At 41.8% G+C, this 14,245-nt stretch overlaps 4 protein-coding genes across 4 annotated transcripts in view; all 4 read right to left on the minus strand.

Moving 5' to 3' along the window:
* LOC306917984 (uncharacterized protein) overlaps positions 1 to 14,245 on the minus strand; it is a gene marked incomplete at its 3' end in the record, with an annotated part of 316,989 nt that overhangs the window by 127,951 nt on the left and 174,793 nt on the right. The gene's annotated exons all lie outside the window — the stretch shown is intronic.
* Positions 495 to 1,427, minus strand: LOC306917987 (cysteine/serine-rich nuclear protein 3-like; the record flags this gene model as incomplete). Its single annotated transcript, XM_079530887.1, has 1 exon — positions 495 to 1,427. A coding segment is annotated over one exon (933 nt), but the record flags the coding sequence as incomplete, so codon positions are not given.
* LOC306917988 (cysteine/serine-rich nuclear protein 3-like) lies at positions 6,708 to 7,640 on the minus strand (the record flags this gene model as incomplete). Its single annotated transcript, XM_079530888.1, has 1 exon — positions 6,708 to 7,640. A coding segment is annotated over one exon (933 nt), but the record flags the coding sequence as incomplete, so codon positions are not given.
* On the minus strand, positions 12,645 to 13,577 carry LOC306917989 (cysteine/serine-rich nuclear protein 3-like; the record flags this gene model as incomplete). The annotated part of the gene is made up of 1 exon (XM_079530889.1): positions 12,645 to 13,577. A coding segment is annotated over one exon (933 nt), but the record flags the coding sequence as incomplete, so codon positions are not given.

A 14,245-nucleotide genomic window follows, 5' to 3' on the forward strand; every position in this document is an offset into this window, starting at 1 on the left:
GACATGTCTCTCGTTCAAGAAATCCAGGAGATTAACATCCAGAGACTCAAACACCATGCATCTCAATCCTTTATGCACAAAGCTGTCGTAAAATCTCACTGTTCCACACGTGTCAGGGTCCAGGACTTTCATCATTTGCAACACAGCCATCTAGGAATACAAGAAAGATTTAGATTAGATAACTTAATGATAAATCAGAGCCAAATATAAAAATCTTCAAGAACAATGCTATTGCTTACCTCATGTGCTGCCAATTCATCGTGATTGTGGCGATTCTTCAATATCTTGATGGCCACTGTGTCACCGGTGAACGTGCTGATGGCTTTGGCCACCGTCCCAAAGCTTCCTTCCCCCATGAAGCTCTGGACCAGGTACTGGCCTCTGTCCAGCAGGTCCATCTCAGACACCATGTAACTCTCTGGACCGTCCGAGTGTTGGGAGGAGCTGGAGGTCACCATGACCAGTGGTGTTGGGGACGGGACATCAACAGAGTTGAACACGCCGTCCAGCTTGTCTCTACGGTCAGGTGTATCATCTTGTAGTAGCCTCTCTAGTTCTAGCCTCATGGCGGTGTCGATGTAGTGGGTCTGCACGCGTCTGGAGTTGAACTCTACGCGTCCCTGAATGTTTGCGCAGCCGTCTTTAGTGCAGCATGGGAGGCATGCGTCCATCTGGCACTTGATTCCTGCCAGACTGCATTCACAAGTCTCTGGCTCACAGAAACCCTGGCAATTGCATCCAGAGTCCTCCCTGAAGACACGCAGGGAATGCAGCTGTCTCTTCTCCTCTTTGTCAATGTGCTTCACACCTGCTGCTTGCAGGAGTGCCTGTCTGTGCTTGTAGGAGTACGGCTGCAGGAAGCTGTTCCCATCCTCCAGCTCGGCGTCGGTGATGTGGACGTCAGTGTCTCCGTCTGGGACCTGGTCTGCAGTCAGTCGCTCATATTCTCTCTGGTCAATGATAACATTGGCCATCAACTGGTGTCTCAAAGCCTCAAGCTTCTCCTCTCTCCGTCTCTCTCGTAGTCTCTCTCTGCGCCAACTCCGTTGTTCCAGGGCGTGCTCTGCCATTGTGTATCTGCGGAGAGTGCTGTGCCTGTGCAACATGCCCAGACTGGCACCCCCGCGAAAGGGTACGCTAGTGAAACCCTGGCATTGTGGGAAGTAGAACACCGTCACCAGATCAAAGCGCACGTTGCTCTGCCTCCCTTCCAGCTTTGGCCTCTTCAGAATAGACTGGATGGGTTGACTGGCAGCAGGTGAAGCAGAACCATTAGTTGTAAAGTCCTGGCTTTCTGAGGAGCTGCTCTCCCCATCAGAATCCCATTCCGTGGAGGCAGGAGAAGGCAGGGACGATGATGGAGGTGAGGAGTAGAATGGATCTTCATCGTCGACCTCCTCAAACTTTCTTTTCAGAATACCTCTCATGACTCGACGGTGGCGCTTCACTCACGACAGAATCAAATATAAAGGAGAGCTGGAAAAGTAGACGTTTCGGACTAGTTGGTCCTTCCTCAGGCAAGATTCTGTTAGAGAATGATTAGTTGTGCTGGAGCCCTGGTTTTATGTGTTCCTAATGGTGGGCGTGACTCATAGTCATTCGGCCAATTAGCTTTGTTGATGGGTGTGGTTTACTTGGCCATTGTTTAATTCCGTCCAATCAGAATCAATGGGTGTGTGTTCTCTTGTTCTGGTTTCTTTCATTTGTAGTGTGGTTTTTGTAGAGGCAACATGTCTTTACTGGAGAATCAGTAATAATTATAATAGACTTCCCCCAAGTTACAGGTACAAGCTCGACTGGGGGGACCTGGGGACTTCAGTCGCAACATATGCATACATTGCAAGGAATGAGTGCATTCGCCATGTACTTGAAGGAAGCCTAATCCAATCACTCTTAGATTATCTCCAGTTTAAGTTTAAGAGTTTAAGTTTACCTTATTGTTGTAGGACTTTTGGTTTATTTAGCCTTATTGGGGTTAATTCACCCCATGGCTCCATTTCAACAAAGACAAATTTACATGTGTTTCTCTTTTGTTTCCTGAGCCCGGTGTCTAATGGCCCATTTGGTGTCAGTGACACCTCTATGCTTCTTGTCCCAGGCTGGTTTGGAATGTGCTAATGTGTCCCCTATTCAAAGTCTGATTTCCATTGAGTGTTGGCTTTGTCTATGTGGCTGGGGAGTTTTGGTACAAAATCAGAACAACTTGTCTAATATTTTGGCATGTTTAATGCAGCTCTAAGGTATATAATGACATAGTAAAATGTTGAAAATGAGTGGAATGCCCCTTTAAGAACTGGTTTTCCAGTTAATCTGGAGAAAAACCATTCAATGGTCGAAAACAGAGTCCACTTGAACATAACAGTCCACTTTGGTTGAACAATATTTAGTCTACTAGTCTAGTGATCCATTGAGGAGTTTCTTAAAGTCAAAGCAGGAGCCAGCATAAATATAAAATAACGTTATTGGTATAGCAAATTCCAACAAGGCATTTCAATGTGCTTTGCACACATCAGGAAACATATATAAAATCATAACTAAAACAAAAATACATAAAACATTACAGTGCAGAAGAGAAAGAAAAACTCAATCAAATGCAGTGGGAAACAGAACAGTATTTCATTGTGATGTAAAATAAATAAGAGTGCCAGCATACCTGCTGTTTTCTGGGAGTTCTTCCACATGTGGTGCATAACAACTGCTGGTTTATAATAAACCTTAAAAAGCAGTATAGTAGTTAATCCAAAAATGACTTACTCAGTATCTGGATAAATATGTACAATCTAACTATTGAATAAGTGGATATGAATTAATTGTTACTGCAGCAGAGCCATTCATCTTGAGGATTTCTCCACATTATTTCAGTAACATCAGAACCAAGGAGAACCAGCTCTGGTGAAGAAACAACTGCTCATACTGTGATTTACATCCCATTTATCTTAATTTATCTTGGAACACTTACAAACCACAGATAAAAAACAAATCTTGACTTTAAACATTTATTAAAAACAAGAAAACGGAAGTAAAACAGTTAGGCCTATTTGTTTCAAACAATATGTATAAATAGTAGACAAGCCTTCACATCTTGTCTTTTACAAGTAGCCTATATACAGCACCCCTTGTATTTTATGTGTTAGGTTGTAATGTAGGTTCAATTTGTTTCCACTTTAGTATAGAAGACAGTGGTCTGGTTTCTATACAGGACTGGAACAGCAAATAAGTATATTGTCAAATCAAAGTCTCATATTCTATTGTGCGCTATTGGTTTCATTTCATTTCTTATCTATATTTACAGTGAAATCCCATTGTGTAATGTGTAGGCCTGTGTGCAGAAACATGTGTCCATAGTATTAATAAATGATCAGGATAAGTCAAGATAAATCAGGATATATCATTATACTTATTCAATTATATCCTATATTAATTATTTGTTTGTTCAGTAACAGAGGTTACTGTCTCCATATCCAGTCATATAAGTCATAGTGAAACTGGAAGGGATTGAATGAAAATACACTGAACAAAAACATAAGCTGATACATTTTTGCAGGGTTCTCTCTCAATATGGTGGTGATGAATGCACTTTTATTCAATGTTTTTCAAATGCTAAATAATGAACAAACCCCACATTCTTTCCCCATGTTAAAATGTACACATGCTAAATGATGATGGCTGATGCTTCATTCACTATATGCATTCAAATGCAGAGATTAACGTGTTAATGGTCACTCGTTGTCTGGCATTGGACAGATCACCTGCTAATGATCACATTTTGGATGAACTGAGACCATTTCACACCTCTTTGACTCTGATGAGTTTCAGCAGAACTACAGTAATAGGTCTATCATCACATGGAACTGTTATCACTCTTTCAGCTTTCTAGTGTGCAATGTTTCAGGTGTGTTAAAATGGCTATATGTTCTTGTAACAATCATTGCTATTATTGTTTGTGGTGACAATGTTAAAGTGCAATGTTTACTTACAGTGAGTGCACAACATGCTGCTGTTTGTTTTAAAAGGCTTTATACCCTGCTGTATATCAGTGGTTCCCAAACGTCACGCCAAGGACCCCCAAATAGACACTAATTTAATAGCCTTTACTAATACATATATAGGACATGGATGGATGGAAACATGACCGCAAGGACGTTCTATCTAGTATACAATCAATAAATGTAGAGATATAAGTTAACTGGAAAATATGAATGTTTTAAAACCTGTTCTGGGCCATATTTAAGAACGTACACAACGCATATTTCAAGGTAACACATTTTATTTCAACCATGTTTACAACTTAAAACATATATCAATAGAACAATTATTTACAAAATGTATTGTGCTAATTTCTTCTCAGTTGGAATGCAGCCAATGATGTGAACATAACACAATGTCTAATATAACATGTCTAATATAGTATAATGTGCAAGGGAATAATACATACAATTAGAAATGCTTATTTTAAAACAAAAATACATAACACATTACAGTGCAGAAGAGAAAGAAAAACTCAATCAAATGCAGTTTGATGTGATGTCATATACAGTACTGGTATGTACAATATAAACTTGCAAGTGCAATATTAAATACAAAATGTAAAATAAACACATGAAATGTATATAATATACTAATATAGAATCACAGTCTGTTGTGCAGGTGAGAGACAACACTTAGCAGCAGATAATATCACACATGTAAGTGTATACATAACATCATCTATTAGCAGCACTGCAACAGCAGTGTGTATAGTATATAGTCATATAGTAACAGTCAGTGATAGTGCATGTGTTCTTACAGTATAACTACTAAGAGTACTGTGATCACAAATGGTACACCCCATGGGTCACACATGATCTCAGTTTCAGTTGACTGAAGTGTCTTAGGTAGCATAGTGTCCTGTCTGGATCAGTGTTGGCCGACATCACCATATTGTGGCGTTGTCATAGTCAAACATGTACTGTACACAAAATCCAATACCAATAACTGGGAGTGCATTACATTTGCAATGGTTGACCCCACAAACACCTTGAGACGGTCATAGGTGAGGCATGGTGATGAAGGGATGGTCCAACACCTGGTCAGGTGTTATCCTCCCCTCTGGATCCAGATGAAGCATTCGTTTCAACAGGTCCATGAAGACGTCACAAGATGTTTCATCAGCATCGCAACGCAGGGAGGAGAACACTTCTTCCAGTGAGCAAATCACACATGTAAGTGTATACATAACATCCTCTATTAGCAGTTCTGCCTTTAACTCCTGCACTGTGTAATACTCCTCTGGTTCCTGGAAAACACAAAACAAAACATTTTTAGTGATCTGATTGAATGACGTGCAAAGACAGCCTATTCTTGAACATTTCAGAGATGAAGTTGTTACTCCAATATTAGTTGCAGTCATACCTTAAATCTCCATGTATCGTCTTCCTGAATGAAATAGCTGCAGGTTGTTTGTCCAGCATCCAAGAGGGATTGCTCTGGCATACCAAGTGTCAAGAGGATGGATTGAACCTGTAGAAAAAACACAGGATATTTCACATATTGAGAATATTTCATTAACAGTGTTAGGCTATAACTATGGATTAAAGAGTACAGTCAGGATGCATGTAGTAATGTACAGTGCATCAGCACAATACTCACCACATCATATTCAGTCTTCCCGCCAAAGAGATCACGGAACAGCATCCCATTAACCACCATACAGCCCAGTGACCACATGTCAAGTGCCTCTGTGATCGGGAGGCCCAGGAAGAGTTCTGGTGATCTGTGGGTTGTAAAAGAAAAGGATAATGTTAGCAACTTTCAAGTTTCTTCAAGTTCTCAATTGCACTCGTTACACTTTCCATTTTAATATTTGTTTGCATTGAGCTTTCAGTGAAGCAGATAATAAGGCTCACCTATACTGAAGAGGAGGTCTGATCCTCCGTTGCTTGGTCTCAGAGACAGGAACGGCCAGACCAAAGTCAATGAGTTTGACTTTGAGGGGTTGTTGTCGTTGGTTCACCAGCATGATGTTGTCTAGTTTGATGTCTGTGTGGATCAGACCGATTCCCTTCAGGGCCTGGAGTGCAATGGCAAGCTGCAAGACAAGAATAAAGAGCATGATCAGAAATTCAGAAATTCAACTCAGTATCTTTGTATCAATATTTTTTCCATTACTTTAAAATGTAATTGTCAAAGCCATACCTGCTGTATGATGCATCTCGTCTCCATCATGGACATATGGACATGTCTCTCGTTCAAGAAATCCAGGAGATTAACATCCAGAGACTCAAACACCATGCATCTCAATCCTTTATGCACAAAGCTGTCGTAAAATCTCACTGTTCCACACGTGTCAGGGTCCAGGACTTTCATCATTTGCAACACAGCCATCTAGGAATACAAGAAAGATTTAGATTAGATAACTTAATGATAAATCAGAGCCAAATATAAAAATCTTCAAGAACAATGCTATTGCTTACCTCATGTGCTGCCAATTCATCGTGATTGTGGCGATTCTTCAATATCTTGATGGCCACTGTGTCACCGGTGAACGTGCTGATGGCTTTGGCCACCGTCCCAAAGCTTCCTTCCCCCATGAAGCTCTGGACCAGGTACTGGCCTCTGTCCAGCAGGTCCATCTCAGACACCATGTAACTCTCTGGACCGTCCGAGTGTTGGGAGGAGCTGGAGGTCACCATGGCCAGTGGTGTTGGGGACGGGACATCAACAGAGTTGAACACGCCGTCCAGCTTGTCTCTACGGTCAGGCGTATCATCTTGTAGTAGCCTCTCTAGTTCTAGCCTCATGGCGGTGTCGATGTAGTGGGTCTGCACGCGTCTGGAGTTGAACTCTACGCGTCCCTGAATGTTTGCGCAGCCGTCTTTAGTGCAGCATGGGAGGCATGCGTCCATCTGGCACTTGATTCCTGCCAGACTGCATTCACAAGTCTCTGGCTCACAGAAACCCTGGCAATTGCATCCAGAGTCCTCCCTGAAGACACGCAGGGAATGCAGCTGTCTCTTCTCCTCTTTGTCAATGTGCTTCACACCTGCTGCTTGCAGGAGTGCCTGTCTGTGCTTGTAGGAGTACGGCTGCAGGAAGCTGTTCCCATCCTCCAGCTCGGCGTCGGTGATGTGGACGTCAGTGTCTCCGTCTGGGACCTGGTCTGCAGTCAGTCGCTCATATTCTCTCTGGTCAATGATAACATTGGCCATCAACTGGTGTCTCAAAGCCTCAAGCTTCTCCTCTCTCCGTCTCTCTCGTAGTCTCTCTCTGCGCCAACTCCGTTGTTCCAGGGCGTGCTCTGCCATTGTGTATCTGCGGAGAGTGCTGTGCCTGTGCAACATGCCCAGACTGGCACCCCCGCGAAAGGGTACGCTAGTGAAACCCTGGCATTGTGGGAAGTAGAACACCGTCACCAGATCAAAGCGCACGTTGCTCTGCCTCCCTTCCAGCTTTGGCCTCTTCAGAATAGACTGGATGGGTTGACTGGCAGCAGGTGAAGCAGAACCATTAGTTGTAAAGTCCTGGCTTTCTGAGGAGCTGCTCTCCCCATCAGAATCCCATTCCGTGGAGGCAGGAGAAGGCAGGGACGATGATGGAGGTGAGGAGTAGAATGGATCTTCATCGTCGACCTCCTCAAACTTTCTTTTCAGAATACCTCTCATGACTCGACGGTGGCGCTTCACTCACGACGGAATCAAATATAAAGGAGAGCTGGAAAAGTAGACGTTTCGGACTGGTTGGTCCTTCCTCAGGCAAGATTCTGTTAGAGAATGATTAGTTGTGCTGGAGCCCTGGTTTTATGTGTTCCTAATGGTGGGCGTGACTCATAGTCATTCGGCCAATTAGCTTTGTTGATGGGTGTGGTTTACTTGGCCATTGTTTAATTCCGTCCAATCAGAATCAATGGGTGTGTGTTCTCTTGTTCTGGTTTCTTTCATTTGTAGTGTGGTTTTTGTAGAGGCAACATGTCTTTACTGGAGAATCAGTAATAATTATAATAGACTTCCCCCAAGTTACAGGTACAAGCTCGACTGGGGGGACCTGGGGACTTCAGTGCAATGTACCTACATATGTTGCGACCGAAGGTCGCAACATATGCATTTCCATTGAGTGTTGGCTTTGTCTATGTGGCTGGGGAGTTTTGGTACAAAATCAGAACAACTTGTCTAATATTTTGGCATGTTTAATGCAGCTCTAAGGTATATAATGACATAGTAAAATGTTGAAAATGAGTGGAATGCCCCTTTAAGAACTGGTTTTCCAGTTAATCTGGAGAAAAACCATTCAATGGTCGAAAACAGAGTCCACTTGAACATAACAGTCCACTTTGGTTGAACAATATTTAGTCTACTAGTCTAGTGATCCATTGAGGAGTTTCTTAAAGTCAAAGCAGGAGCCAGCATAAATATAAAATAACGTTATTGGTATAGCAAATTCCAACAAGGCATTTCAATGTGCTTTGCACACATCAGGAAACATATATAAAATCATAACTAAAACAAAAATACATAAAACATTACAGTGCAGAAGAGAAAGAAAAACTCAATCAAATGCAGTGGGAAACAGAACAGTATTTCATTGTGATGTAAAATAAATAAGAGTGCCAGCATACCTGCTGTTTTCTGGGAGTTCTTCCACATGTGGTGCATAACAACTGCTGGTTTATAATAAACCTTAAAAAGCAGTATAGTAGTTAATCCAAAAATGACTTACTCAGTATCTGGATAAATATGTACAATCTAACTATTGAATAAGTGGATATGAATTAATTGTTACTGCAGCAGAGCCATTCATCTTGAGGATTTCTCCACATTATTTCAGTAACATCAGAACCAAGGAGAACCAGCTCTGGTGAAGAAACAACTGCTCATACTGTGATTTACATCCCATTTATCTTAATTTATCTTGGAACACTTACAAACCACAGATAAAAAACAAATCTTGACTTTAAACATTTATTAAAAACAAGAAAACGGAAGTAAAACAGTTAGGCCTATTTGTTTCAAACAATATGTATAAATAGTAGACAAGCCTTCACATCTTGTCTTTTACAAGTAGCCTATATACAGCACCCCTTGTATTTTATGTGTTAGGTTGTAATGTAGGTTCAATTTGTTTCCACTTTAGTATAGAAGACAGTGGTCTGGTTTCTATACAGGACTGGAACAGCAAATAAGTATATTGTCAAATCAAAGTCTCATATTCTATTGTGCGCTATTGGTTTCATTTCATTTCTTATCTATATTTACAGTGAAATCCCATTGTGTAATGTGTAGGCCTGTGTGCAGAAACATGTGTCCATAGTATTAATAAATGATCAGGATAAGTCAAGATAAATCAGGATATATCATTATACTTATTCAATTATATCCTATATTAATTATTTGTTTGTTCAGTAACAGAGGTTACTGTCTCCATATCCAGTCATATAAGTCATAGTGAAACTGGAAGGGATTGAATGAAAATACACTGAACAAAAACATAAGCTGATACATTTTTGCAGGGTTCTCTCTCAATATGGTGGTGATGAATGCACTTTTATTCAATTTTTTTCAAATGCTAAATAATGAACAAACCCCACATTCTTTCCCCATGTTAAAATGTACACATGCTAAATGATGATGGCTGATGCTTCATTCACTATATGCATTCAAATGCAGAGATTAACGTGTTAATGGTCACTCGTTGTCTGGCATTGGACAGATCACCTGCTAATGATCACATTTTGGATGAACTGAGACCATTTCACACCTCTTTGACTCTGATGAGTTTCAGCAGAACTACAGTAATAGGTCTATCATCACATGGAACTGTTATCACTCTTTCAGCTTTCTAGTGTGCAATGTTTCAGGTGTGTTAAAATGGCTATATGTTCTTGTAACAATCATTGCTATTATTGTTTGTGGTGACAATGTTAAAGTGCAATGTTTACTTACAGTGAGTGCACAACATGCTGCTGTTTGTTTTAAAAGGCTTTATACCCTGCTGTATATCAGTGGTTCCCAAACGTCACGCCAAGGACCCCCAAATAGACACTAATTTAATAGCCTTTACTAATACATATATAGGACATGGATGGATGGAAACATGACCGCAAGGACGTTCTATCTAGTATACAATCAATAAATGTAGAGATATAAGTTAACTGGAAAATATGAATGTTTTAAAACCTGTTCTGGGCCATATTTAAGAACGTACACAACGCATATTTCAAGGTAACACGTTTTATTTCAACCATGTTTACAACTTAAAACATATATCAATAGAACAATTATTTACAAAATGTATTGTGCTAATTTCTTCTCAGTTGGAATGCAGCCAATGATGTGAACATAACACAATGTCTAATATAACATGTCTAATATAGTATAATGTGCAAGGGAATAATACATACAATTAGAAATGCTTATTTTAAAACAAAAATACATAACACATTACAGTGCAGAAGAGAAAGAAAAACTCAATCAAATGCAGTTTGATGTGATGTCATATACAGTACTGGTATGTACAATATAAACTTGCAAGTGCAATATTAAATACAAAATGTAAAATAAACACATGAAATGTATATAATATACTAATATAGAATCACAGTCTGTTGTGCAGGTGAGAGACAACACTTAGCAGCAGATAATATCACACATGTAAGTGTATACATAACATCATCTATTAGCAGCACTGCAACAGCAGTGTGTATAGTATATAGTCATATAGTAACAGTCAGTGATAGTGCATGTGTTCTTACAGTATAACTACTAAGAGTACTGTGATCACAAATGGTACACCCCATGGGTCACACATGATCTCAGTTTCAGTTGACTGAAGTGTCTTAGGTAGCATAGTGTCCTGTCTGGATCAGTGTTGGCCGACATCACCATATTGTGGCGTTGTCATAGTCAAACATGTACTGTACACAAAATCCAATACCAATAACTGGGAGTGCATTACATTTGCAATGGTTGACCCCACAAACACCTTGAGACGGTCATAGGTGAGGCATGGTGATGAAGGGATGGTCCAACACCTGGTCAGGTGTTATCCTCCCCTCTGGATCCAGATGAAGCATTCGTTTCAACAGGTCCATGAAGACGTCACAAGATGTTTCATCAGCATCGCAACGCAGGGAGGAGAACACTTCTTCCAGTGAGCAAATCACACATGTAAGTGTATACATAACATCCTCTATTAGCAGTTCTGCCTTTAACTCCTGCACTGTGTAATACTCCTCTGGTTCCTGGAAAACACAAAACAAAACATTTTTAGTGATCTGATTGAATGACGTGCAAAGACAGCCTATTCTTGAACATTTCAGAGATGAAGTTGTTACTCCAATATTAGTTGCAGTCATACCTTAAATCTCCATGTATCGTCTTCCTGAATGAAATAGCTGCAGGTTGTTTGTCCAGCATCCAAGAGGGATTGCTCTGGCATACCAAGTGTCAAGAGGATGGATTGAACCTGTAGAAAAAACACAGGATATTTCACATATTGAGAATATTTCATTAACAGTGTTAGGCTATAACTATGGATTAAAGAGTACAGTCAGGATGCATGTAGTAATGTACAGTGCATCAGCACAATACTCACCACATCATATTCAGTCTTCCCGCCAAAGAGATCACGGAACAGCATCCCATTAACCACCATACAGCCCAGTGACCACATGTCAAGTGCCTCTGTGATCGGGAGGCCCAGGAAGAGTTCTGGTGATCTGTGGGTTGTAAAAGAAAAGGATAATGTTAGCAACTTTCAAGTTTCTTCAAGTTCTCAATTGCACTCGTTACACTTTCCATTTTAATATTTGTTTGCATTGAGCTTTCAGTGAAGCAGATAATAAGGCTCACCTATACTGAAGAGGAGGTCTGATCCTCCGTTGCTTGGTCTCAGAGACAGGAACGGCCAGACCAAAGTCAATGAGTTTGACTTTGAGGGGTTGTTGTCGTTGGTTCACCAGCATGATGTTGTCTAGTTTGATGTCTGTGTGGATCAGACCGATTCCCTTCAGGGCCTGGAGTGCAATGGCAAGCTGCAAGACAAGAATAAAGAGCATGATCAGAAATTCAGAAATTCAACTCAGTATCTTTGTATCAATATTTTTTCCATTACTTTAAAATGTAATTGTCAAAGCCATACCTGCTGTATGATGCATCTCGTCTCCATCATGGACATATGGACATGTCTCTCGTTCAATAAATCCAGGAGATTAACATCCAGAGACTCAAACACCATGCATCTCAATCCTTTATGCACAAAGCTGTCGTAAAATCTCACTGTTCCACACGTGTCAGGGTCCAGGACTTTCATCATTTGCAACACAGCCATCTAGGAATACAAGAAAGATTTAGATTAGATAACTTAATGATAAATCAGAGCCAAATATAAAAATCTTCAAGAACAATGCTATTGCTTACCTCATGTGCTGCCAATTCATCGTGATTGTGGCGATTCTTCAATATCTTGATGGCCACTGTGTCACCGGTGAACGTGCTGATGGCTTTGGCCACCGTCCCAAAGCTTCCTTCCCCCATGAAGCTCTGGACCAGGTACTGGCCTCTGTCCAGCAGGTCCATCTCAGACACCATGTAACTCTCTGGACCGTCCGAGTGTTGGGAGGAGCTGGAGGTCACCATGACCAGTGGTGTTGGGGACGGGACATCAACAGAGTTGAACACGCCGTCCAGCTTGTCTCTACGGTCAGGCGTATCATCTTGTAGTAGCCTCTCTAGTTCTAGCCTCATGGCGGTGTCGATGTAGTGGGTCTGCACGCGTCTGGAGTTGAACTCTACGCGTCCCTGAATGTTTGCGCAGCCGTCTTTAGTGCAGCATGGGAGGCATGCGTCCATCTGGCACTTGATTCCTGCCAGACTGCATTCACAAGTCTCTGGCTCACAGAAACCCTGGCAATTGCATCCAGAGTCCTCCCTGAAGACACGCAGGGAATGCAGCTGTCTCTTCTCCTCTTTGTCAATGTGCTTCACACCTGCTGCTTGCAGGAGTGCCTGTCTGTGCTTGTAGGAGTACGGCTGCAGGAAGCTGTTCCCATCCTCCAGCTCGGCGTCGGTGATGTGGACGTCAGTGTCTCCGTCTGGGACCTGGTCTGCAGTCAGTCGCTCATATTCTCTCTGGTCAATGATAACATTGGCCATCAACTGGTGTCTCAAAGCCTCAAGCTTCTCCTCTCTCCGTCTCTCTCGTAGTCTCTCTCTGCGCCAACTCCGTTGTTCCAGGGCGTGCTCTGCCATTGTGTATCTGCGGAGAGTGCTGTGCCTGTGCAACATGCCCAGACTGGCACCCCCGCGAAAGGGTACGCTAGTGAAACCCTGGCATTGTGGGAAGTAGAACACCGTCACCAGATCAAAGCGCACGTTGCTCTGCCTCCCTTCCAGCTTTGGCCTCTTCAGAATAGACTGGATGGGTTGACTGGCAGCAGGTGAAGCAGAACCATTAGTTGTAAAGTCCTGGCTTTCTGAGGAGCTGCTCTCCCCATCAGAATCCCATTCCGTGGAGGCAGGAGAAGGCAGGGACGATGATGGAGGTGAGGAGTAGAATGGATCTTCATCGTCGACCTCCTCAAACTTTCTTTTCAGAATACCTCTCATGACTCGACGGTGGCGCTTCACTCACGACGGAATCAAATATAAAGGAGAGCTGGAAAAGTAGACGTTTCGGACTGGTTGGTCCTTCCTCAGGCAAGATTCTGTTAGAGAATGATTAGTTGTGCTGGAGCCCTGGTTTTATGTGTTCCTAATGGTGGGCGTGACTCATAGTCATTCGGCCAATTAGCTTTGTTGATGGGTGTGGTTTACTTGGCCATTGTTTAATTCCGTCCAATCAGAATCAATGGGTGTGTGTTCTCTTGTTCTGGTTTCTTTCATTTGTAGTGTGGTTTTTGTAGAGGCAACATGTCTTTACTGGAGAATCAGTAATAATTATAATAGACTTCCCCCAAGTTACAGGTACAAGCTCGACTGGGGGGACCTGGGGACTTCAGTGCAATGTACCTACATATGTTGCGACCGAAGGTCGCAACATATGCATTTCCATTGAGTGTTGGCTTTGTCTATGTGGCTGGGGAGTTTTGGTACAAAATCAGAACAACTTGTCTAATATTTTGGCATGTTTAATGCAGCTCTAAGGTATATAATGACATAGTAAAATGTTGAAAATGAGTGGAATGCCCCTTTAAGAACTGGTTTTCCAGTTAATCTGGAGAAAAACCATTCAATGGTCGAAAACAGAGTCCACTTGAACATAACAGTCCACTTTG

Source organism: Electrona antarctica (genome assembly GCF_951216825.1).
Source record: "Electrona antarctica genome assembly, contig: scaffold_40, whole genome shotgun sequence".
In the NCBI taxonomy this organism is placed as follows: domain Eukaryota; kingdom Metazoa; phylum Chordata; class Actinopteri; order Myctophiformes; family Myctophidae; genus Electrona; species Electrona antarctica.